Raw genomic sequence first — 25,650 nt, 5'->3', positions numbered from 1 at the left:
TTTTATTCAGAGATAAAACCAAAAAGTTGCAAGATTTTATTCAGTCAAACCAACATGTTGCAATACAATAATTAGGGGCACACATCTGGAACAACAAAGATAAAACTGTTTAGTATTTTTCAGTTTCTTCACATACCAAAAGGTGGAGTCAATGCACTATCAACAACTCCTAATATTCCAAAACACTGGGTATTCTGCTTCTCTGGTATAGAAAAAAGCCAAGCTCAATGAATGGTGTGAAGGGTGTATTTTAGCTATTAAGTATGCATAAAGAAATGACTGCAAGAATTGGTTCACTAAATTTATTTTTAAAATCATAGAACATCTTACAAAAGAGCATTACATTCTGCACACTCTGTATGGATGCCAGCGATAGGCAGACTACCAGTACTCTATCCCCCATCGCTTCAAAACAAAAAAAGGTATAGAGCAGGTGGTTTACAAGTGACAGAAAAACATTACAGTTTACAACCAACATTGAACAAAAATAAAATCCATTCTCTCTGCTGCTGTTTCAAAATACCAAGGTTAGTTTTGCAAGCCACCCGCCCCCCCCCCAACCTATATGTAAAGAACTAAAACATTACATCTGGTGACAGCAAAAATTTCACTACACCTCAAATGCAGAACACCTATGAAGCAGAGGAATGTTGGCTTTTTAAACAGAAGCAGATTTAAGAAAAAAAAAAGATGCAGGACTCCTTCAGTTCTTCACTAGTCTTAGAAAAACTTTCCAGAATACTGCTTCACACTATAAAAAAGAAAAAATATCTTGCGTTAGAATCCTTCAACATCTGCATACTGCTTCACACTATAAAGGAAAAAGAAAAAAAGGCATGTATTAGAATGGTTGAACAAACAACTTGAATCAATATTTACAAATACATTTAGAACATTATTTGACAATACATATTGTTTAAAATTTAACATTTATAATTAGTAGCTATCTGCAGTCAAAAATCCAAGTTATACATAGCAAGATGCTCACTAGACAGTTGATATTAAAGGAAACAAAGCAAATAAAATCTAAAGCTGTTATACATGGCAGAAAAAGGATGCAATGCCAGTGAGGTGTGAAATGCTGCATTAACAGCACCAATAGTTTTCAACTTGTCCTGTAGAGGCATGGCCTGTGCCATATGGTAGACTGCAATTTGTTGTCGATTTAGTTATCTAAAAACAACAAAATCACTAGTCTTCCACACAGAACTAGGCCAACATCCACTGAAATCTTCTATATTTTCTACAGGCTCTATGTAATAGATTACAAGAAGATTTTTTGCAGCAGTTTTCACCAGAGAAATGAGGACTGCTTGGTTAAGGTCACTTCCAGCAAGATTAGTTTTGAGGGTGTCTTCACTGAGTAAGAATGGAATACAGAAGAGGAAGGCATACTATCAAGCACAGAAGTTAGTATTAACTACTATAATGTTATTTTATAGTATCTTTAAGAGGTGTACCATAAAAAGACAATTGAGCAAAAAATCTACATAAAAGTTAACAGATGTAACAAGGTAACAACTTGCCTGTTTTGCAGTAAATACTGTGCATTTTGAATCTGGTCCTGTGTGCCTGTAATAGTTATTATCCGATCTTCTGAGCCCTCTAAGGGTTCATCAATTTTGATTGATGCTCCAGACTCATGGCGTATCTGTTTGATCCTCTGACCTCCTTTTCCAATAATAGAACCAGCCAGCTAGAATGGGGGAAAAAAGAGTATTAGTTTTTTAGGTGCAGTTAGTAAAATCAGTATGCAAAACACCAAGTTATTCTCTCAGCCAAAAACCACTATGACAAGTTATTAGCGAAACTTGCTGTCTAATATTCTCAGTAACTAGCTGGAGGGAGGGGCACACACACCCTCCCCAACATTTTCACCTATTCCCCATATTCAAAACAAAACACAAGCTGAACAAACACCTGAATGCAATAAGAAGTTTAAAAGGCTGCACAAAGCGCCAAGATAGAAGGTTTCATGTTTCAAATTTCACTAAAACACATTTTGGCTATGGGGAAGTTAATAAAATATACACTTACATCTTTTGGTATTGTTACTTGTGTTGTAATGATGGGTCCACCAAGATCACCATAAGAGCCACGGCCCCCTGCATAAGAATAGTCTGATTTAAAACGTATGCATCTAATCCTTTTAATTACTGAACAGTAAAGTGTGAATAATACGTATGAATGAAAGCTTACCATATCCTGATCCACCCTCGAACTACCAAAAAGAAAAAAGGGAGAAAAGTCTAAGCAATTTTCATTTTGGCAAATATATGTAACCAATATATTCCTGATACCTGAAAAATGTTCTCTGCCATAACACTGTAAGATTATGTGCCAGTATGTCCCTCAGAAATTCAAGAGGCCACTTTGTTCCACATACCATCTACCTGACAAAACTACAAGATGTTAGGTCACAGAGCTTGGGCTTCCATAGTTTAAAGCTCCAATGCTCGGCAACTCTATCTATCTATCTAATTCTCTTAAACATACCTGTCGCTAATCCCATGCATGGCAGCTCTCACGAGAGTTCACGAGCGAGCTGCCAGGGGGAGGGACAGGCAGGCTAATGGACTGCCTGGTGCTGGGGAAAGCGGTGGCAAGTGTGCCAAGAACAAGGGAGAGTGAGAAGGAGAGGGGAGAACTAGAGGCGCAGATTGCTCTGTGCCCAGGCCAGCTAGTTCCCAAGTAAAGCTTCAATCCATGAAAGGGCCCCAGAGATTAAGGACCAATCTCATGACTTCAAAATACTTTTCAAGACTTTTCAACTTAAAATTCAAGTAAGTAAAACGTGTGTCATGTGTGGTCACACACACACACACACACACACACACACACACACTCCTATTCACATGGTGGGGCCCTCTTAGCAAGAGATTTTAGTAGCAAGCAGCTTATGCCATGGTAGAAATAGCATGACTTCAGTAAAAGCAAAGCTTGCAATGCTGCAAGTTTCAATGCCATCCTGTGTGTGTGTCTCCCACAACATTATATATGCCACTATATCTACCATCCATCCCACAACATTGAGACTGCTATTTTAACTGAAAAGGAGGCATTTCACATTCTGACAACCTTGTATAACCAAAAGACTGGTATAATCCAACTCCCTTAAAACCAGTGATGGTCTGCACTCTGAGTTGTCTCTATAGACAACTGTTTACACATGTATATATAATACAAGAGTAACTAGTTTAAAACTTTCCATCTGCCTCAATATTTAGACTTCATTCTGTCTCTCATCTAGAGACGGTAAATTATACAAATACAACCTCCTACAAAAAATGCAGCAGGAGAAAATTGTTGCAAAGCAAACAAAAGCTAAAAGCTGGCTTCTGGGTTTAGCGTTGCACTTGGAACAGCACCAAGCCCAAAAGTGCAGTGTACCAGTGAAGCTTTATATTACCCTTCTCCTTCCATCAAAAATATGCTTAAATGGCAAAAGGGAATAAAGAAGCAACAAATTAGGGCAAACTCAAAGAATGGGAGAATGGACTCACCATTTCAGGTGTTTCTATGTCATCACAAGCATTGACATGACACTGCATCATCTTATCAGACAGGACACAACACAAAGAGAAGAGAAAATATGTTTAACATTGGCCACTGACTTCAAGCAGACTCCTATAACTGCTCCAAAACAAGGTATATGCACTCACACATCAGAAATGTCATCCTGTGAAAGACAACTGCAAGAACTCTTTGCCCTTCATATCTGATAGACTGCACAAATCAGAATTTTCAAATAAAAATGTATGCAAACAAAGTTACACCATATTTTGAAATGGTAATTCAATGTACACACATAGTTCATACCCAATGCAGATGCTTATTTTGTAATCCTGTATAGCTTTGAGTACAAAATGCCATAAGCAGCAGCGTTGGACTCTTTACAACCTACATCAATTATCTCAGAATGTCTATTAACAGTTACCACTTTTAGCTGTAGACAAAGATGCAAACGAACACATACCTCGGCTTCATTAAGCTTAGCCTCATTTAAAATCAGTACAACTTAAATTTTCTCTGGGAGAGTGTCCTAAACAGAGTACAGGAGGAGCTCGATATCCCCAGCTGCAACCATGGGTATAGAAACTGCGAATATTGAGTCATTAGGGGCTATGGAATTGCGGGGGCTAAGTTCCCGGTTGTTGGGAAAATCACAGAAAATTACCAAAAATCAGCCAAATTTTTTGGGGGGTGGGGGTGGGGGGAGCTCCAAAACATGCTTTGCTGCTCCCCAAGTCATGCTGTGCCCCCATTCCCCCCCCAATTGGCCAAAAATCACTATTTATTTATTTCCTTTTTTCAACGGAGCCTTTTGAGGCTTCAAAACACAAAATGGCAGCCGAAAATGGCCTCCACGGTTATTTCTGGCCACCCCTGACTCGCAGATACGTGAGACTGATAGGTTTTTTTTCAAGTATGCCAAGGTTGGGTGTCTTTTACCCAACTGCAGATACATGAATCCGTGGATACTGAGGCCCTCCTGTAGAATGCAAAACACTTCTTTAAAGAAAAAAGATTGCTCTCACTGTGCACTCCCTTCAAACTGCCAACAAAATGATGTACAGCGTAATGGGGCCACATTCCCACAATATCCAGTTATTGATCCTGAGTGGCCATAGCAAATTGAAGGAAGAGTACTTGTCCAAATCAACGCAGCAAGCACTACATCATGCATTACAAAGGCTGTCATAAAACATTACAAGACCAGGAGGCACGGAAGGTGGGCAGGTGAGGGGAAGGCTGCACAAGAATTACACACATACACACCCGCCGATGAACTTGCCACAGTGGTGGGAAGTACAGGCCGCGCTCCATGATTTTTTTATTTTTTTTAAAAACACATTTATATCCCGTTCTTCCTCCAAGGAGCTCAGAGTAGTGCACATGGTTTTGTTTTATCCTCACAACAACCAAGTGAGGTATGTTAGGCCTAGAGATAAATGACTAGTCCAGAGTCACCTTGTGGGTTTCATGGCTGAATGGGGATTTGAAGTCAGGTCTTCTCAGTCTTAGTCCAACATTCTAACCACTATGCTGTGCTGGCCACATTACACAGCGATCTCTGACCAGGATGATGCATCCTGGCCTCTACATATCCCATAATGCACCAAACGACAACCACTGTGCATTGGGGGAATGTGCCATTCTCTGTGTCCACTTGGGTTCCAAGCAGTCCAAAGGCACACACAACCCCAGGATAAAAAGCTAGGTCAGGCAGTCAGCACAGGATTTTCACGGATCCTGGTGCTTCACACACATAGACTAACCCAGGCTTGGTTGCTATAGCCTGGGTTAGGCTGTGCATGTGAATCCCCTTTACCAGTTCCCACTAATTACAGCTAAACTAACAAGCCACCCATCATTGCACTTATTTTATGCAGGAATAGTTTTAATCGTATAGCCTTAGCTAATCAAGTGAAATTTTAAAGGTGGCTTAAGTTAGTGTTAAGGTATTTGAAAATAGTTTGCCCTAGTGCTTTTCCCACAGGTTTTGAGGTACAACCTGCCCAAGATACATTGCCTCCATCTTATTTTATGGGCAAGACCACTAATGGGATGTTTTCCAACACAGTTACTTTAATGACAGTAAGCATTAATTCAGGCTTGCTTTCCAAGAAGCTGGGCAACATTGCTAGGCCACAAGTTTTCCCTTCTGTATCTTAGAAGTTGCCTGCAAGTTTCTCTCCCCTAGATAAAAACAGACTTGTTTGAGCATATAACTAACATACTCTTATTCCAGCTTCAGAGCTGGGGAACGCTGCATAGGTCTTCAAATAATTAATGTTACAAATGAGTGGCAGAAGTACACAATGAGGCTTAATGACTCAGAAATATTTGAAGAGACTTGGTAATAGCTGAAGTTCTTTCACATTTAAATCTTCACAGACATGACTATTAATTGGCCACAATGTTTGAGTGTAATATCACCAATATTTATCCTTCATATACCTTCCCAGAATTCCAACAAAACTGAAGCTACTAGCTACCTAAACCTTGTTTGTATGCATCTTGGAAGGAATGGGCATGATTTCCAAATTAACCAGATCATACACAATTGTTCCACAAGAAACATTTCTGAATTGATAATTTAAATCAAGATTCAACTAAAAGTTAAATACATTCATTCATTAATTCAATTTCTATACTGCCCTTCCAAAAATGGCTCAGGGCAGTTTACACAGAGAAATAATAAGTAAATAAGATGGATCCCTGTCCCCAAAGGGTTCACAATTGAAAAATACATATATCAGTTATAATGCTCCTATATACAAAGGAAGTGCCATACTGCATAGGAGTGCAACTACAGCACCGTCAATATCACCACCACACTTAGAAGTGGAAGATTTATTGAATCTTCCTAGTAAGGAAGTGAATTGCAAAAGACATTTATGTCCCAGATATCAACACTTTCAAGACATGCAAAGGGGTACCCCTGTGCTCATGTCAAAAGTTTCTCCCACTGAACAAAACGTAATCCATACCATTCCATCGTAGCGATCACCAGGTCTGCCTCTTCGATCATAAGACATCAGGTCACTTAAAAAAAAAAAACCCACACACAATTATATTTACAGTCTAACTGCATAATGCTCAGATTTTTTCACTTATGTCTGGTGCCAAATCCACATTTTAAGACAAATGCACTTTAAACAAGTGTCAGATGCCTAAGCAAGCTGATTTGCCAATATGGAGAAGGCAGTATTCAGCAATTCACACTACTGCACAAGAATCCCATTTTTCAAATGCACAACATTCAAAATTCCCTCTCACTCTCACTTAAACAGATGAAACCAATATATTCAACAACTACAACATTCTCTCCTCCCCACTTTCTATCTGAAACGGAATACTACTGTACAGAAACATTCCGAACCATTTACAAAGTTAACTTACCCGCCTCTGGGAGGAGGTGGCGGCGGCAAAGGAAGATTGCGTGCTCTGCTGCCACCTCTACCACCACGGCCTGGAGGAGGGGGAGGTGGTCCTCTGCGAGGGCTCATATCATCATAATCTCTTCGTGGAGGCATGGGACGACCACGACCAGGAGGCATTCGATCAAAGCCTCCTCGGCCACGCATCGGAAAGCCTACAGGACGCCCTCTTCTGTCATCAAACATCATTGTAAATCCACCATAATCATATGTTTCATCGTAAAAGTTTGGATCATAAGGCTGTGCACGTCCCTTGATTGGTGACTAATATGAAAAAAGGGAAAGTAATTTAACATTTTAAATATTCCCAGTCATCCTATTTTAAAATATAAGCAGTACCAATGAAAACACTACCAATTTCACAAGTAATGTATGCATTTAGCTTCTTGAAAAAAAATGTAATATAGGCAACAAGCAAGCAAGCTTTCCTATATAACTTGATTAATCTTCTAGAGCTGCTACTGGTCCTTTTGTGCACTATTAGTTGTCCAAGTGCCATTTTATATAAGTTATGTTTTCTCTAGATTAAATTACCTCTGATATAAGATCCAATATTATTTTGATGCATTCCACAACTCTATCAGGCTTTCCACCAATTAGCACCACTCTGTCAGAAGAATGAGGACAACATTCTTGGAAAAGCTTAATGGTGGTCTGAGTGTTCTGCCAAGAAAAATACAAGCAGAAATATTTTAAAACAAGCTTTAACCAGAAAAAATGTGTAAGAGTAATTAATTACAACTGTGTTAACATTTATATATCAAATATGTTGAGACTAAACTGTGAAGACAAAAGATACATTGGTAGTTCACTGGGAAGAGGTTTTAGGAGAGATCTGTTAATGGGACACTCTTGTGACTTGTATATATAAACATTATGCAATTACATCAGTTCACCTACTCTCCTCCTTTCACACTAATTAAGGTATATAGGGATGATTCATTGTCCCATTCCCATTTTATCAAAACTGAAAAGTGGTCTGTCACTCACTCAAAATTCAAGAGATGGATTTATAACAGTTTAGAAGTAGAAATCAATTTAAAAAGAGATATTATGCTTGGCTCAAAGGAACTCCTGCTCTCGCAGTTTTACCCAGTTTAGATAAAATGAATAGCCACTCATTTCATTGAATTCAAAGCTCAACCAGAACACACACCCCTCCCTATGCCCCGCAGGAATTTTGCAATCTCCCCCCCTACATTTGCAGATTGGATGTTGTATATAGCACAATCTAAATTAATCATTCAGTACAAGTGAGTGGTCCAACAGTTTCCCCTCCCCCGCCACAACATTATTCCTACGGATCCAACCAAATGTTTCAGCCGTTCGCTAAGAGTTATGATGAGTTTTTACTTTGAAAATATTTTAGGTTGAGAAAAAATATTTAAGAACCCGTCAGAGGTTGCTGGTTTGAATCCCTGCTGGTGTGTTTCCCAGAATATGGGAAACACTTATATCAGCAGCAGCGATATAGGAAGATGCTGAAAGGCATCATCTCATACTGCGCGGGAGATGGCAATGGTAAACCCCTCCTGTATTCTACCAAAGAAAACCACATTGCTCTGTGGGTCGCCAGGAGTCAACACCGACTCAACGACACACTTCACTTTACTGGGTGGAATGGCACTCAGTTAGCTCCTTCTGTGAATGGAAGGACAATTACACTCCCACACAAAGGGCATTTGTGAAAGCAGAACTCTCCTGTTCATGGGAGAAGAGAGAAGAAAGCACTGCTCCACTAAAGGTCTGGATGCTAACTTCATATCACCACAACACTACAGACATCCTAGCAAGCTTGAAGATTAAAATCCTCCTTAAGGAACAAGTTAACTGAATGTACCTAGGTCTCCTATTTGGCAAATCTCAGATGGCAGGGAATTCTGTAAGTTCAAACTCTTGCTGACATTATAGAGTGGTATCTATATCTATAATACAGTCTAATTGTTGAGACTTCCACACGCAGGGACATAGACGGATGTTCCCTCAAATATCCTAGATCCAGGTTGTATAGGACTTTAAGAAATAACAGCCAGTATCTTGAACTTGGCCCAGAAACAAAGCAGTAATGAGGGCACAAAGTTTGACAAAATTGGTGTTCTATGTACCGGGTCATCTAACACCTCAAACTAATCTGACTGTATGCTGGATTGACTAAAGTTTCCATGCTATCTTCAAGGGAGCTCCATGAATAGTGCAGAAGTCCAATCAACTGATTACTTGAGCACAACAAAGGCAAGCTCCTGCTTTTCCAGAAAGTAGTATAACTAATATATAGCCAAAGCTAAGAGACTGCACTATTGTCAAGCAGCAGCAATATACAAAGATGTTGAAAGGCACAATCCCATACTGCGCGGGAGGAGCAATGGTAAACCCCTCCTGTATTCTACCAAAGAAAAACACAGGGCTCTGTGGGCACGAGGAGTTGAAACTGACTCAACTTTACCTTTACTGTATTGTCAGGCAGAAGCTCCAGCTTTGGGGTTTTTTGTTCGTTTGTTTTTTAAGGGGAAGTGCAACCTCCCAGACAGCACAGGCCTTTCAGAGAATGGGAGATAGAATAGACACCTGTCCAACTCCACATGAGAATAATCTCCCAACAAATTAAGAGACAACTCCTGCAATAATGCCCCCATTCCTATCACAAACAAAGGTTTCAAGTTCCCTCCCTGGCTTTTCCAAGATAGGGCTGAGAGAGATTCCTGCCTGCAACCTTGAGGAAGCCGCTGCCAGCCTGTGAAGACAATACTGAGCTAGATCGACCAATGGTCTGACTCAGTATATGGCAGTTTCCTATGTTCCTAAATACCAGTAGACCCCCTTCTTCTCTCAGTTTTTCAGACCCAAATCTCAACTTGAAGATTAAAATAGTTATAGATAATCCACCTGATCTATATCTATAACATCCTCAGTTAGCTAAGAAGTGAATATTCAGGTATCTGACTTGGCCCAACAGCTTTTCCCCAGTAGTGGCTGATGTGTCATCTGTGTTCATTTCAGTCTCTATCAAGCCTAGTTATGGTTTATTCATGCTCTTGTTACATCTCAGATTACTGTAATATACTCTATGTGGGGTTGCCCTTCAAAACCTTCAGGAAATTTCAACTGGTGCAATGAAGCGCTTACTGTACTAACAGACAGTGGTATTGGAGCATATTTCACCAATGTTCTTCCAGCTGCGCTGGTCACAAATTTGCTTCCTGGCACAATTCAAGCGGGTTATTGCTTTAAAACCCTGAACGGTTTAGGTTCAGGGTACCTGAGGGACCTCCTCCCACACAAACCTACTTGTTCTACCTGATCCTCAAGACACCCCCTCTTGCACGTCTCACCTCCATAAGTTTCAATGAGAGGATCACTTCTTAGTGGCCTTTCCAGGGGAACTTACTACCTCAAGAGATCCTTTTGGTGCCCATCCTGCTGTTTAGAGTAAAAACCTGTTTAGAGTAAAAACCGTTTTTTCAACAGGCTTTCTCATAGTTTGCGTAATTTCTATAGTTTGGAAGTTCTGCCTGTTCTCTTCTGGGCTGACAGAGCTTTAAAAATTGAATGACTTTCTTAAAAAGGAAGTATTACAGATACAATTGCTGCAGACCTCTTCACTGCCATCACTACCAGTGTTTAGGCCTTCAAATAGGCTCCATCGTGTTTAGCAAAGTTCATTATGACTTTTCCTCCACTCGTACTTAAACCAAAAGCGACCTTGCTGCCTACAAGCTCTGGAAATTGGGAGCAGACACAAAGGAGCTATTGTGTCAACAACTTAAATTGTTTTAACTATTTTAAACTCTGTTTGAATTGTTTAGATTTTATGGTTATATAAGTTTGATCTTTAAATGATTATATTGTGTTTTGGTTTTGTAAACTGCCAAGAGCTATTGGATGGGGTGGTATAGAAATGTAACAACAAACAAACAGGCCTTCAGCTCCATAATCCCAAATTCAACTAGCTTGACAGAACTTCACTAGGAAATGGTTTAGAGGGCTATTTATTTAACACAGTTGCCAATTTTGGCCCTATGTTATAGATTCTGTATTCACTGTGACAGGCTTAGGGGCAACTCCAAAAAAATAAATAAATGCTAGTTGTATGGCAGCCACCAACAATAATCTCAGAAGTATTGTTAAGAGACTATTTGGCTTCAATCTTTGCGCTGCAAGTTCCGCCAGAAGATGAATGATCTAAATACCTTTAGTGGTACTGGCATTCGTTAAACCAGAAAACTACAGAACAGACACTCTTGCTGATTTTACTAAGAACTAAGGAGAGACTAAGACACACTGCATGCCTTGCCGCATACCTAATGCAGTTGCAAGCTCCAAATCATAGAAGGGCCTTTACCCTGGCCCGATGCAGTGCCCTTCCCTCAGCTGTGATAGAAGGCTGATACAGAGACACCGTCCTGCCCCATGCCTGCCTGTGCCCCTGCAATTCTGGGCAAGCACATGTCCTCCTCCACTGCCTATTCTACAGAGACATTAGCAGCACCCTTAACTTCCCGCTATTACTCAAGTTCCCAGGTCGCACAAGCCAATTTAACATCTCTCTTTTGCTGACTCCAAACCAGCTATCATGCACAATGCTGCCAAGTTCTGTACGATAGCATGCAAAATCCATTGGGTCCTGACCGTCAGCAAGGCTCAAGTCTTGTTATGCTACTTTCATGCCATTTATGCCATTGTGACCTTTATGCTGGTCAAAGACCATAATAAAGAGGATTTGATTTTAATAAGAAGCTGCAAAAAACCAGAAATCTAATTTCTCTCTTTGGTGCTGTTTCCAACTGAAGTATTTGAATTTCTCTAAACCTAAAATGCTATTGCTGCATTAATACAATAAATTCTAATACAGTGAGGCATTCATGTTCTTATTACCTAGTGCATAATTAAGAACTACTAATGTCCATACTAACATCCACGATATTGAGAACATACTTTCACAATAGTTATGCTTAATTTGAAGGACAAATTATGATACCTCTCGGAGTTCCTTGATTTTAGCGCCCTTGACACCAATAATTCCTCCTGCCAAACTCTGATGAATCAACAGTCTTAACTCACAGTCAAAGTCACTTCCTTTGTAATGCTGATACTGTAGACAGATGTGGGGGTGGGAGAGAGAGAATGAGGAGTACAGTCACAAAGATCTTTCCTTGAATTCTTACACATTTCAAGCACAGTTACCCTACATACCTATAGGGTGCCTTAATTTATTCATTCAATTTACATACCACCCTTCCTAAAGTGGCTCAGACTGTTTTACATTAAAATCTCACACACATCAAAACAATTAAAATAAAACACACCATTTAAACCAGATTAAAATTAAATCTAAAGGATATTAAAAGTCAGGCTAAAAAGATGGGCCTTTAAAGCTCTCCCGAAGGCCTCCAAGACAGAAAATAAATTTTAAAAATTCCAGTGTTCAACACTTAAAACCCACTAAACCAACACTCAGTTATCTAAAAATAAGTTTGTGTGCACAGCTATTCTGGAAATGATGGCATAAGACCAAGAGAGTTTTAGACCAGTTTTTTCCCCTAGAACTGGCCCCCATGCTACACAACAAACTGCTTTTGAAACAAAGAACAGTTACAAGCAGTTTTGACAGGATATGGGGATGAGGCCAAAAAAAAAAAAAAAAAATCCCATTGAAGTTTGACACCTTAGGCTACCCTAATGTAGCTATTTGCTTCCCAGCCACACACTGTCCCTTAAATCTGTATACTTTTAAGGTTAACCAGTATACTGGAGGAGCCAATAATCCCTACCATCAAGGCCTTATTTAAAACTTAATTTGGTGCATGACACTAAACTCTTGCTTACATGAAGTGTTCCCTCTAAGGCATGCACACATGCTCAAACTTTTTTAATGTCAGCTCACTTAATTTTAGATCCGCTCAGGTTGAATCAGGAACACCCAACTCTGAATGCATGTGTGAGCATACTGCCTTGGTACTGCCGCCCAAAACAAAACTCATTCCACACACAGATGAAAAAAAATTAGAGAACACACTGCCTATATCCCACTCACTGTACATCAAACTGGGACAAACTTCTGTGATTTTAATGGCTGAGGAAGTTAATTGCAGAAAATAAACTCATCAGAAGCTAGGCACTCAGATGTACATTCTCGAATATGTTGAACACTTACCTCTTCCAAAGTAGGAATAATTTTCTTCAAAATTTCCCCAATTGTTTCAATATCTGCACTTATACTCAGTATGCTGTCAAATATTAAGTTCAGGTGTCACAAACAAGATGGGGAAAAAGAAAAGTAAGTTGTGTATTCATAATTATTTGGATTCTAAGTCAAATTTAGAATTTACAGTTAATACTCCCCACTTAAGTAAGACAGTTTAATGAAGTTACAGCACATGCACCTTTGTTTATGCCCAAGATTATAAATGGTACAAGTTTAAAATAAGGTCTTGGAGATAGAGATCGGGCTTCTTGGAAGGAGTCAGATAAAGTGGTCAAGAAACTGATGAAGAACTGAAAGTAGAAGTGGATACTTATGTTCCCCGCCACCATTAATTTAGGACACCCTCGCTATTACATTGTTAAACTGGCACACCTTCGCATAGGAGACATGGGAATATGCAAGTGGTGAACATTATATTTGGAATCGGGTTATGAGACCAGTTAGAAATTAGATTACTAATGGGCTCCGCAAGGAAAACGAATACAAATGCAAGACAAAAAAACGACAACACAAATGAGAAGTGAAGGAGAGTGAACCAGGAGTTAGCATTTCATCAGAAAAATTATGAACAGGCAATGCTGGGGGGGAGCAAGGTGGGCCACAAAGACAGAGCAGAGCGAGAGACTATTTTGAAACAATTTGATTTACAACGCAGCAAATATAAAACAATTGAAGCTGTGCTCCTTCCATTGAAATAAAATTAGTGGATTGTTGGGTGGGCAACTCACGTAAAAGTTCAGTGACAAAAAAGACTTAATGGGGAAAATAAGACAGAAAACTTAAAAAACAATACACCGTCTACGGGGATACTATTTAATTATATAAAAGGCAGGTAATAATATACATTTCTCTCTTTCTAATCAGGCAGTGAGGCATAAACTGTTGGGACATACCGCTCGGGGCCACTGCTGTCTGGGACTGAAACACTGGCATTGTACTGCATTGGTCATTGGCGTTCGTGGATGTTGGCATTGGGCATGGGCATTCAATCAGAAGTTGTCAAGTAAGGCACCCGTTTGGCAACGAGCACATTTTTGGGCATAGCCAACCAGGGTTTTCACATGGGCGTTCAGGGGCGGATGGGCCAACGTCATGGTGGGCAACGCAGGGGCAAGTCGATCCAGTACATGGGCAACGGAGAGATATATGGCCAAAAAAACAAGGAGAGGGAAGAGGGGGAAAAGCAATAAATTTTAATTTAATACAAACTATACTCATTACTCTCAATGAAACAAGCTTAAGTTGTTCTGAAGACTAACACAATAACGGATAGCTACATTGACTGTGGCTTAACAGTTATGGACCGTAAAAATGAGTTACTTGGCCTAAACTACTTTTAACATTAAAAGTTTCAGTAGCAGGCTGGCTCATGAGGGTAGACACAAAACCTATAGAGATTCAGATTACTGAAATCCTGGGAAAATTGGGAAAGCCACTAATCCAGGAATTATATGTATGAGATCTGGATTTAGGTAGGTGAATTTTAAGTACACTAGCTTCAAAAAGGTCAGTTAATGCACAAGTGATTACTACCCAGTTCTTGATTATACCTCAGATCTAATAACTAAAGTCAACAGTTATAACATTCTGCAGAAGTTTATTTTACAATGAAAGTATCAAACACAATGTGAAATGATATAGTGCCAAATATTTCATTTAACACCAATATTACTAGTTTAAATTACTGAAAGAAACTATGCACAAGAATAAAGTAATTGCTTTTTACAAAGCATAAATGCTTAACTATGAGGCTTATACTGAGCGTGTCTATTCACAAGAGTCAACCCACTATAAAAATGTAAATATATCAAATCATGATCACTGAAAAATCCTTCAAAATAAGAATGCATCTACATTGATCTGCTCCCATACATAAAATCATGCCAATTTTAAAACATTTATCTCTAAAAAAAAAAGAGAGAGAGGAAAAAATGGATTGTTTTAAAAAGATAATTCTATAGCTCAAATAGAAAATAGTTATCTATAATGTTTTCCACAAACAAGTAAATTATTTCTGTAAGAAATTGTGGAATATTTAAGCTCTCTTCAATAGTACTGATTAAGGCATTGTAATGCTTTTGTAAAATAGGGGACAGGACTCTTTCTACATGATTTATTCCATGCTTTAATTGTGATATGAACGGAAAAGCCTGACACCTAAGCTAAAAATAATTACGAATGGCTTCTACTAGAGACCTAAGTCTACATACAATTTTCACTACAAAAAATGCACACAATCAGCCTTAAATGCTGTGTTCTGCAAAATAATCAGTGTTTTAACTTGTAAATACTCACGTCTGTACGAAGCGCCTTAATGTTTTTGCCACCTTTGCCAATCACTGCTCCAGCATTCTAAAAAAAAAGTTGTAAGTTAAGGTTTTTCAAAATGCAGTAAGTAGAGAACAAAAAAGTATAGGGGCAGGGAAGATGAAAGTGGACAGTTGGCATTACCTTTGTTTCATAAGCCCAATTTCTTACAATTAAGAGGTTCAAGTGGATATACCAGAATATAAAATAAATATAGGGCTATAAGTTAAAACATATGTCACAACTTTGCAAGCCAAGAATTGTTAATGTTGTTGTCTGAAGTTAAAATCATATTGTGGCATGGTATTGTAACATAGAAGAGAATGGTAGAACATGGGTGGTATCTACAATTGCTGACTGGATCTATTTGATCAAGATTGCAGTTTTTTAACCCTACAAATGAGCTCAGGACACACTTCTCATTTTGGAACAGACAAATTTGCTACTCATCTTCAGGCATTAACTGCTTGCTGATCCTTAAAGTCAATTTTCTCGGCTCACATAACAGGAACACTTTTTATTGTTTCTCCAAGATGGAAATTTGTTCCTGCATTTGTCATTCTTTCTGGTATATTTAAACACATGTTCTTCCCCCCCCCTCCAAAATCAGAACATTAGTCATTCTCCAAAGAGGACAACTAGAGAGCATTTCATTTAAACTGTGTATACAATTAACAGAACATTCCTTGGATAAACTGAAAACATACTTTGCTCTGAAGCAGAATGCGTAGTTCGACCATCTCATCAGTGTTTCTAGACCTTTTGAAAGCCTGTTCCTCTTCAATATCTTCAGCTGGACGTTTGCCTGGTATTTAAGAGGATAAGCAATGCAAACATATTTTCCCCTTTTTTCCAAGAAGCAGAGCATATATTTATTACATGCATTAAGGGCCCTTTAAGGCCTTTAAGACCAACTTGACTTATAAATTTGAAATTCCTACATTTAAACCCTAAATCAAAACTAAATTCCAGTACAAATATGGATCACCATCCAAAGATCATTAAGAAAGTAAAAGCTTGCAGTTTTTCATTTCTAGTACAGCATTAAGTTTTAAAAAATTATAACAAAGCTCAAGAGACAGTTGCAATTTAACTTATTGGAAATTTCATTGTCTATTTCTTCAGAAAGCTATGAGAAACTACACATCCCATCAAAGCTACTTCATCACACCTGGAAACATATGCTTTTTATTTACATTAATGGCAACAACAGAGTTCTGTATGAAATGCCACATTCCTCAAAAAGGTTATTTTAGAGTAATCTCCACGTTCTATTTACACTTAGAGCTGTCACATGGTTACAGCCACAGCTCTATCAAAACCTTTCATATATTATTAATTTTAAGCATTCAACATTACATCCAGCTCATATACTTTTTAAACATGAACTTTCCTGAATTATTAAAATGTCTTCTTAAAATAACAAAAAAAAAATTTATTTTAGGATAAATACAATCACTGTAACAAAAAGGCAAGCAAGTCATTACCGTAGTTATATGTGGTAATCATGCCAGAATGTCCACCTATATAGCACAGACATCTGGTAAATATTTATTTATCCAATGGCCACAATTCATGGCACTAATGAATTCTACTCTCTCGAAATAAGTACCATACAGTCACTATTGTAGATGATAAAAGCTATTATTTAGATTGCATTTAAGAAAACTCACCATTAGTTTCTGTATTAGTAAAGGTTTCCTCTTGCTGCTCAGTCTCCATTATGTTTAGATTTGCAGATACAATCTGTCAAATAATAAATATACTGAAGCACTTAACAGAAGACAGTGAAGTCTGCATCTTACTAAAGAAATGAAAGGGGGCGGGGACAGTTGGTTCTGGCACTTACCAATATTATATAGCCTTGCCAAGCAAATCTTAAGTGTTCTGGGTGGGATCAAAGATCAGACAGCCTATGAAAATCAACACACAGCAATTTTGGTCTTATTCCTTTATAGATTGGGTTTCCAGAATTAAACACAAGAAGCATAAAATCACAGACACAGTGTTTATCTACCTGTTTATTACTATCCAATATTACCTATCTTCTCTCTAAAACATGTATGAACAGTTTCATAACTTCTTAGCTGACATCCAGACTACATTACTCACTAGTAGTCTCACTGAAATTAATGGAACAAGTTAGTCATTACTAACAAGTCCCATTAATTTCAATAGTACTTTTCATGAGTAATTTAATATGGATGTCAGCCTATATATTTAAGTCAACATTGCAGGTTTTTATTCACAGTCCTGAATAGTAAGTTGCATTAAAAAATCTTCAGTATTTATTTTAATAGGAAAGAAAGCTGAATTCAGTTACTTCATTCTTTTTACTTAAGGCAAATACATTTTCACTCTTTTGGAAAGTGCCAAGAATTGCTACATCTTGTTCTGCAACTAAAAACGTCATTTGTAATTTCCACTCTAAAAACATTTATTGTCTCAGAGAAAACATTCTGGAGTTCCAACTTAGCAAATTTTGAATGTTTCTGAATGGATGTAAGCTGCCCGTAGCCTGTTTTTGATTAAAGAATGAGCACTCTTTTTGCTACTTGAAACAAAGCAAGGATGAACTCACAGAGAATTGAACAATTTTCATGGTTTTGCAATACAAGTAGGATTACAACCCATCAGTGTTCAGTGACAGAAGCAGTAGCAAAAGAACCTTTGGTGCAGAAATTGTTTTATTTCCAATTATTCCTGACCTAGTCTTTCCTGAACATAAGTTATTTGTGCTTGGAGCAAGTATTGGTTTAGACGGGGGTGGGTTGTCGTCGCGAAGCTCAAACGGATACCACAATCTGCCAAAGGAAGAGACTCTTGGAGGAAACCACTGCTTACAGTGTTGTTAGCAACATGGAAGGCACAGGTCTAGCAGGTTGTCAACACCAAACAAGGATACTACCACACAATACTAGCTCTGGTCGGATGAGAGGGGTGTCACACACTCCAAGCCCTCCGCTGAAATTTCTTTCCCCTCAGGAACAAAAAGGATCTCTCGTTCTCTCCTCCTCCACGCTGCGGACAATGCAGTCTGTCCGCGAAAGCACCAAATGCGGCCATCACGGACCTCTGAGGTCCTCGTGGGTCCAGTCTAACGGGACACATTGCAACCCGTGGTCGGGCGGGGAAAGAAAATAACGGCGAGCAGCGTGTTGCGCTGCACAATCCTAACTGGCTTTGGCTGGGGAGCACCGGGAGTAAAAATGGCGGCTCCTCAAGCAGCAAGCTCGGCTGTAATGGCGACCACGAGCTGCTAGGAGGAGCCGGGCGTGGAAGGAGCACCGCCACGCGGCGGCGGCTCCCAGAGCAGGGCCCGTCGCCCGGGAGACACAAAAGGTGTCTGGATCCTCCCTCCCTCCCAGGAAAGCGGGGTTCGGCGGTGGCCAGGACGGCTCGGCTCCGTCCGACACGACAGGCTAAGAAAGAGGAGGAGAGAGGAAAAGGAAACGCCTCTCCCCCTAAACTCGCCGCCATGATTGCTGCAGCAGTAGCCGCCGCCAGTAACGAGGCACCTCCGGGCTGGGTTTTTGCTCCCCACCTCCTTGCACCGCCTTTCTTTCTCCTCTCCCGACGCGGAACTCGGCACCGAGCCATCCACAAAGGCGCATAATGGGGGTGGGGAAGGAGAGTGAAGACAAGCAATGGGAGGAAATGGCTCCCCCTTCGCGACACTAAAGCGCCGTCGCCCTCCTTCCCGCCCGCGACGAACTTACTCCCGCCTGACACCTCAAGCTCTTTCAAAATTTGCTAGGCCCGATAGGGAGACGGACTATAACGGGATCGGTTGCCCCACTGACAGGCGGGGAAGGGCAGAGAGTAGAAGCCCAGAAGGCCGGGCGCTCGCTACTCCTTACCACGCAGCGCACTAACTCCTCCGAATCCGCCTCTGGGAGTGCGAGAGAAAGGAGAGCAGAAAGCAGCAGCGGCACGCACACGCACCACAGCTGCCCCCTTATTGGCTCGCTGGCCACGCCGCCGCCTGCCCATTGGCTGCTGGAGCTGTCCTCCTCCGTCCGGGGACGTTTTGCTCTCGAGTCCCGCCCTCCGTGGCGGCCGCCGGCGTGCCAGCGCTACGAAGTCAGCTCTGGGCCGGTAAAGCCAGTAGCCTGGCCCGTATTTTCCTCGTTCCTCGCCCCCACCCCACCGCTTCCTTCTTTATTTCACTTCTCTCCCGCCCTGTTCGAATACCGCGTGGTACTTACCTCAGTTTTCTGTGTGTGTGTGTTTAACTGTATCGATCTAATCGCTATGGTTATTATTCTAGGAGCCGCGTGAAGTGCTTCAAGGAGAGCGTTAGTGACCTGAGGTCGTGTGTGAGAGAGAAAGAAAATGGCGCCGCCGAAAGCTCCGCCTCCTCCTCCTCGCGAGCTAGAGTCGTTGATGGGGCTGACTTCTCGCGAGCCCGGGAAGTTTGGCCGCTAGCTCGCTTTGGCGCTTAAAACAAAAGGGCAAGTGAGGGAGAGGGAATGGGCCCCGGATGCCTGTGGCGGAATAGGAGCCGAGCGCGCTTCACGTATGTGGGGAAGGGGCTAAAAGAGGGCGCGGCGCGGCGTGGCCGCACGGGCGTGCTGTGAGAAGGGGTGCTCTTCATTCCTGTCTTCTCATGACCCTCCGTATTCAGCAATAAAGGAAGGGGAAAGTGGGGTTGGGATGGCGGGCTGCTAACCATAGACGATTAACCCCCAAGCCCAAATTGTTATGTAAACACAATTTTCATTGTGTTGTACTCTTCTTCATCTTCAAACAACTGAGTAGTGTAACCCTGATTCGCAAATACATTTGATTTGGTTAAGGCTGCAGTTCTATATCGTACACCCCCTTCATTTGGGTGTAACCCCATTGAACTTAACGAGAGGGGAGATGGGGAAACGAACTGGATTGTGCCGCTAATTCCTCGTAAATGTTTAGGGTTGTAGCCTTACCGCACAAATCCTTTGCCTGTTTACTCGGATGTAAACACTATGTTCAACGGGGTTTATTCCTACATAGTAGAATAAGACAAACCAAAATAACAAAGTTGTGGGCATCAAGCTCCTGAGTTCTCCAAAACTCTTCATCAGGCTGGATGGTAAAGCGAAAATGTGGAGGGAGGGAGAGTGAGGATGGAACAAAGCCCAGAAGTCTGCAGTCCATCAGTTTTAAATTAGAGTGTAGAAGGAATTGCACAGGTTAAAGTTGATCATCCTTACAAGGCGCTATTCAATGATTTTGCATGTAGGGCAATAGCGGCAAAGAAACAGTACTGATGTTCTCTATAGAACACTTTGGAGTTTCTCTCCAGGATGGTTCAATGTTGAATTCTTCAAAGCATGCTCAAATCATATGCTTAAGAGGACGGAGAAACATAATCAGAGTCATTTCATAACTCTCTCCCACCCCCCAATTCGATCTGCCTTCTCCCTTTCAGCCTTTAAAACCTTATTGAAGACATTTCTTTTCCTACTGGCATTTGTCTTTTAAAATATGTATATATTTTGATTTTAAAATCCCGGATGCTATTCTTGTTTTGTACACCACCCTGAGTCTGTGGATTGGGTAGTATATTAAATCTTCCAACTAACAAACAAACAAATAAATAAATAAAATATCTTTTTTAGGCTCAACCAGACTAACAAAGTTGTGAACAGCAAGAGTTCAGGTTCTTCAGAACTCTTTTGTCATGTGTCCCTGATAATGGTGTTTGGAATTTCAAACTTAGACCTCTTACGAGGACTTTCTTTTGGGGGCTGAGCTTTTGCTCTTGGAGAACACCATCTTCTACTTCAGCAATAAGATTTCAGTGACTTGATGCAATGTTCTCATCCTTCAGCATTTAGCCCAGTCCAGTTCATAAAAGCAAGTAATCTATATAAACTGCTAATTTGCCTGCTTGCAGACTTAACTGTTCCAATTTACACAAAAGTCCTCTGTCACAAAAGGCCCCACAATCTAAAAAGAAGCATAAGGCAGTCATCACCAACAGACATTGGAGGGATGCCGTGTTGGGGTTGAATGGGGACGCTTGCTCTTCCTCTGATAAATATAAGAGAATTGCCATTTTCTTCTCAGCAGTGTCCAACTCAGGTGCGTAACTACCATTAGGCAAGGGGAGGCAGCTGCCTGGGGGCCCCCTCACCTCGAGGGGCCCCCCAGAGGCAAGTCACATGACTATATATTGTGAAGTGTGTGTGTATCAGTGAGGGGTCCATTTTAAAATTTTGTCTCTGGGCCCCCTCCAACCTTGCTACGCCCCTGGTCCAACTTACTTTGGCATTAAAATTAGAAGATGGTACACAGGCTTTTAGTACAGTATTATATTTCCAATTGGGAATAGATTCCACAATGATGGTACTTTTGATGTAAACATGCATAGGATTCAGCTGTAAGGGACTTGCCAATTTCTCTCTCTGTCTCTGAGCCGGGTCTCACGATCCGTGAGACCCGGTTTCTTCGGCTGAGCGGGGAGTGGGCTAAGCCCACTCACGAGCGGAAAGGGAGCCCTGGCTGGCCGGATCGGCTGCCCACACGATTGCTGGTTCCAAAACGGAGCCAGTGGGGGCTGGGGAGCTCAGGGGCTGCGCAGCCCCCAGAAGCCCCAGTATGCCTTGTGTGAGTGTGCAGGGCATATGGGGGAGACCCCCGGAGTCGGCTTTTCACCTCCCCTCCAGTGGTCTACTCGTGAGTAAGCGTGGCGCAAAGCCACACCATGGCTACTCACGATTTTGGAAACCAGGTTTGTGGAGCGCTCACTCCACAAACCTGGTTTGGGGGCAGGGGTTCTTGAGCGGGTTACCCGCTCTAGAACCACCGGGCTTGCAGCCGAGCCCGGTGGTTCTGACAACCTGCAAAAATCGGGCTAGGCTCTCCTAGCCCGATTTTTGCAGATCGTCAGAATAGCCCCAATGTCTTCAGAGAAGGGAGGCATTTTAGCTATCATAGTACTGAATTTTGTTTTTTTAATGTTATTACCCCACCCTTTAGGACAAGTCCTCCTAGAGCAGCTAATAAAACAGTAAAATCACAGTAGAAGGATATAACCACACCATAACTAAGTAGCAAAAAATTAGCATAACTATAGGGCAGTTGTGGAAGGTTAGAAAAACTAAGTTTCCTAGACATCTGCTCATCTAGAGGCTACTTTGCTCAGGTAAGCAAGCAATTGGCACATAACATGGCTGGTTTACTTCTTGGATTGTGGTTATTTTAAACCAAAATGTAACCATGTAAGAGCCCGGAGAGCAATTGATTTTCTGCCTGAGTTTTCATATGCAACAGTTTCCTTAATCAGATGTGTAGTAAATGTGTACGCTTAGTCAAATAAGGTATTGTGTTTCATTCTAGGGCATTCATGATTTCCCCTCGCTGTTACCTCAAAGAAAATGACTACATCAAGTCTTGCAGTTAAAGTGGAAACTTGGCTTTCATCAACATGGCATGTAAAAGTTCCAGCACCATGGCTAGAAGCTTGCATTGCCTGGATTCAGCAAGAAAATGGCAGTAGCAGTTTGACACAGGCTCATATTAACAAACAGGTTTTTGAGCAATGGCTTCTTACAGATCTCCGAGATCTTGAATATCCTCTTCTGCCTGACTGCATTTTAAATGCTCCAAAAGGAGAGTTACATGGATTTTATTCCATACAGATTGATTCATTTGTTGATGTTAGTCAGCCTGCCTATTCCCAGTTGCAAAAGATAAGAGGGAAAAATACTTTAAATGAGGAAATAACAGCCAATACACAGGGAACCCAGAAGTCTTGGGAAGCCAAACCAACTCGAATGCTGATGCTGCAGCTGACAGATGGCATACATCACATTCAAGGTATGGAGTACCACCCTGTTCCTGTTCTCCATAGCAGTCTCCCTCCGGGTACCAAAGTTATGATACAAGGGAAAGTTGCATATCGTTTGGGAGTTCTTTTGCTTAAACCAGAAAATGTGAGATTATTAGGGGGAGAAGTGGATAGCCTTGTAGAAGAGAATGCTGAGGAAAGAGTTCTTGCCAGACTAATTGGAGAAGAGGACAATCCTAACCCTGTCAGGTTAAATATTAATGAGACTGAGATTTCAAGACCTCTTGATACAATAGGCGAAGTTCTAGGACCTTCTGATGAAGAACTTCTGGCAAGTCTTGAGGAAAACCATGAAATAATAATAAATGAGTTCCCTCTTGAAAATGGATATTGCAGCAGAAGTACACGCATACATTCTACCACACCTCTTCCTCCCAGTAATGGAAGCTGCTTGCAACAAAGCTCTGCAATCTCCGTTGCAGGAAATGAAGAACTATATATTCCAGTTTTGGAATACACAGAAGGAGATTTCGATGAATTTCCATTGGATGATGATTTACTTTTAGAAGTAGAGATCCAACAAGAACAGACACAGATTCCGATCAGAAGTGCTGCCATAAATAATCATCTTATCGGAGAAGAAAACTCTGTTAAAAGACAGGTGTGCAGTACATCTGAACATAGCACAGGAGATTTCTTTGCAAAACGTAATGTGCAGAATACCCAGGACTTTGACCATTTAGGAAATAAACTTTCACAAGAGAGAAGTAGTAAAATAGATAGAAGCAATGAAAAGTCTTCTAATATCTTTAATGCAGAACTTAGCCAATGTTCTGACCACAGTCAAACCTGTAAGATAAAGAATAAGTGTCACAAAGTTGGTTTAGAAACCCTTCCTTTTACGTATCTCTCTGTTTTATTAAATAACAAACCCAGTATTATTTCTGTTGTGAAAGTTAAAGCATTTATAGTAACTCTTATAGGAAATCTCACAAACAGCAATGGCTTCTGGAATATAACAGCAAAAATATCTGATGGCACGGCTTATTTAGAAGTTGATTTTGCTGATGAAATTCTAACAAGTTTGATTGGGTTTTCGGTGCCTGAAATGAAACAAATGAAGAAAGATCCTGCCCTACACTCAAAGCTTAGGGAGGGTTTACAGAATTGCCAGAGAGAACTGATAGATCTCTGTTGTTTAATGACGATTGAATTCAACCCCTATCAGACAAAAGCAATAGTAATAGTTTTACAAGACATTAATGTCAATGATTTGAATACTTTAAAAAGGCGCCTAAATACTTGTAGCATTTAAGTGAAAACTTCAGAATTGGTGTCTGGTCATGAGGCCAGGTGCCTTTTTGCTGCTGTTTGAATTCAGAAAACATTGAAGGGGAAAGGAAAAACTTTCTTTTGATATTGGAACATTTTTCTCCATCAGTTTTCCTATACATAGGATACTTGTCTATTTTAGCCAAACAAAAAAAAAACTTCATCAAATATTGGGAATACAAGGTTTCAGAAATGTGAAAATCCAGCTTGAAGGATCTCAGTATGAAAACTTTCCATCCTTTATAGAATTATTGAAAGTAAAGGAATGTGTGGACAGTTGAAATGAACAAGTCAGAGTTATTCAATCTGTGGTATATTTTTCTTCCATTTTTAAGATATTTGTGCATTTGTAACCTATTCATTGTGAAATGAAATAAATAAAATTGTTCATAAACCTTTAGATTAATTTCTCAACTCAGAAATACAAAAAGTAACCAAACTAAGGTCTTCTCAGAAAGTGAGGTTTTTCTTCAGTTTCTGTTAAAATAGAGTGCCTATGCTAGTTGTAGCCTAAGAGAGTGAGTGTGTCTGTGTCTTATATATTACTGACAGTGTAGATTAGTTATAAAAGCCAACAACATCTTGTCATTTTCTATTAATTACTACAGTGTTTATGGTACACATTCTGAAAAATTCATATCTAGATTTGAGAAATTCAATTTAAAAAAATTTAGTACACTCAGTTATAGATAAAGCCCAATGTCCAAACTAATTACACACACACACACACACAGTTTTTCCATTGTAAAAGGGGAATGGATGGTCCTCGGCAATGCCTCCATCCCCTTTGCATCTTTTTGTGCTTCCCATAATGATCTCCTGAGGGACTTCAGTTCTTGGGGACATAGTTTCAGGAGGTACAAACAGCTGCAGAAGAAAGGGGTGAGCTCCAGAAATTGCCCTCTCCCCTCCTTGCAAGTTGAAAAAAACCCTAACACTTCCATCGAAGGTTAGTCTGGATATCAGTAAGTGTGGACAACATTTTAAAATTTTGTCTACAGATCATATAGCCACAGAAATATTTGTGGCAGTCTTTAGTGTTTGTTAATTTCTTGTTTAGAGTGCTGGACTAGACCGGGGAGACCTGA

General features: G+C 40.4%; 2 protein-coding genes across 6 annotated transcripts; one reads left to right on the top strand and one right to left on the bottom strand.

The window, feature by feature from the left end:
* Nucleotides 1–288: 288 nt before the first annotated feature.
* HNRNPK (heterogeneous nuclear ribonucleoprotein K) lies at nucleotides 289–19,799 on the bottom strand. 4 transcript variants are annotated; one of them, XM_053293949.1, is made up of 16 exons: nucleotides 19,662–19,799; nucleotides 17,303–17,366; nucleotides 17,127–17,199; nucleotides 16,161–16,258; nucleotides 15,442–15,498; nucleotides 14,040–14,083; nucleotides 13,096–13,168; nucleotides 11,920–12,033; nucleotides 7,479–7,607; nucleotides 6,907–7,208; nucleotides 6,495–6,549; nucleotides 3,504–3,554; nucleotides 2,200–2,221; nucleotides 2,038–2,120; nucleotides 1,527–1,696; nucleotides 289–811 (listed from the first exon to the last, which is right to left on the bottom strand). In XM_053293949.1, the coding sequence occupies exons 3-16, from the start codon at nucleotides 17,173–17,175 to the stop codon at nucleotides 778–780; spliced, it is 1,281 nt and encodes a 426-aa protein (XP_053149924.1). In that variant the 5' UTR covers nucleotides 17,176–17,199; nucleotides 17,303–17,366; nucleotides 19,662–19,799; the 3' UTR covers nucleotides 289–777. The 4 variants fall into 4 exon arrangements, with proteins under 4 accessions (XP_053149924.1, XP_053149923.1, XP_053149926.1 ...); XM_053293948.1 differs by lacking the exon at nucleotides 19,662–19,799 and adding an exon at nucleotides 19,314–19,448; XM_053293951.1 differs by lacking the exon at nucleotides 19,662–19,799 and adding an exon at nucleotides 19,314–19,448 and having other exon boundaries at nucleotides 289–751.
* RMI1 (RecQ mediated genome instability 1) lies at nucleotides 19,769–24,962 on the top strand. Of its 2 annotated transcripts, none has more exons than XM_053293947.1 (2): nucleotides 19,769–19,907; nucleotides 22,780–24,962. In XM_053293947.1, the coding sequence occupies exon 2, from the start codon at nucleotides 22,818–22,820 to the stop codon at nucleotides 24,543–24,545; it is 1,728 nt and encodes a 575-aa protein (XP_053149922.1). In that variant the 5' UTR covers nucleotides 19,769–19,907; nucleotides 22,780–22,817; the 3' UTR covers nucleotides 24,546–24,962. The 2 variants fall into 2 exon arrangements, with proteins under 2 accessions (XP_053149922.1, XP_053149921.1); XM_053293946.1 differs by having other exon boundaries at nucleotides 19,840–19,972.
* The last annotated feature ends 688 nt before the right edge of the window (nucleotides 24,963–25,650 follow it).

The sequence above is a fragment of the Hemicordylus capensis genome, chromosome 2 (assembly GCF_027244095.1).
Source record: "Hemicordylus capensis ecotype Gifberg chromosome 2, rHemCap1.1.pri, whole genome shotgun sequence".
Classification (NCBI taxonomy): Eukaryota; Metazoa; Chordata; class Lepidosauria; order Squamata; family Cordylidae; genus Hemicordylus; species Hemicordylus capensis.
The sequence above is the reverse complement of the archived record's forward strand: the minus strand, read 5'-3'. Positions and strand labels throughout refer to the sequence as shown.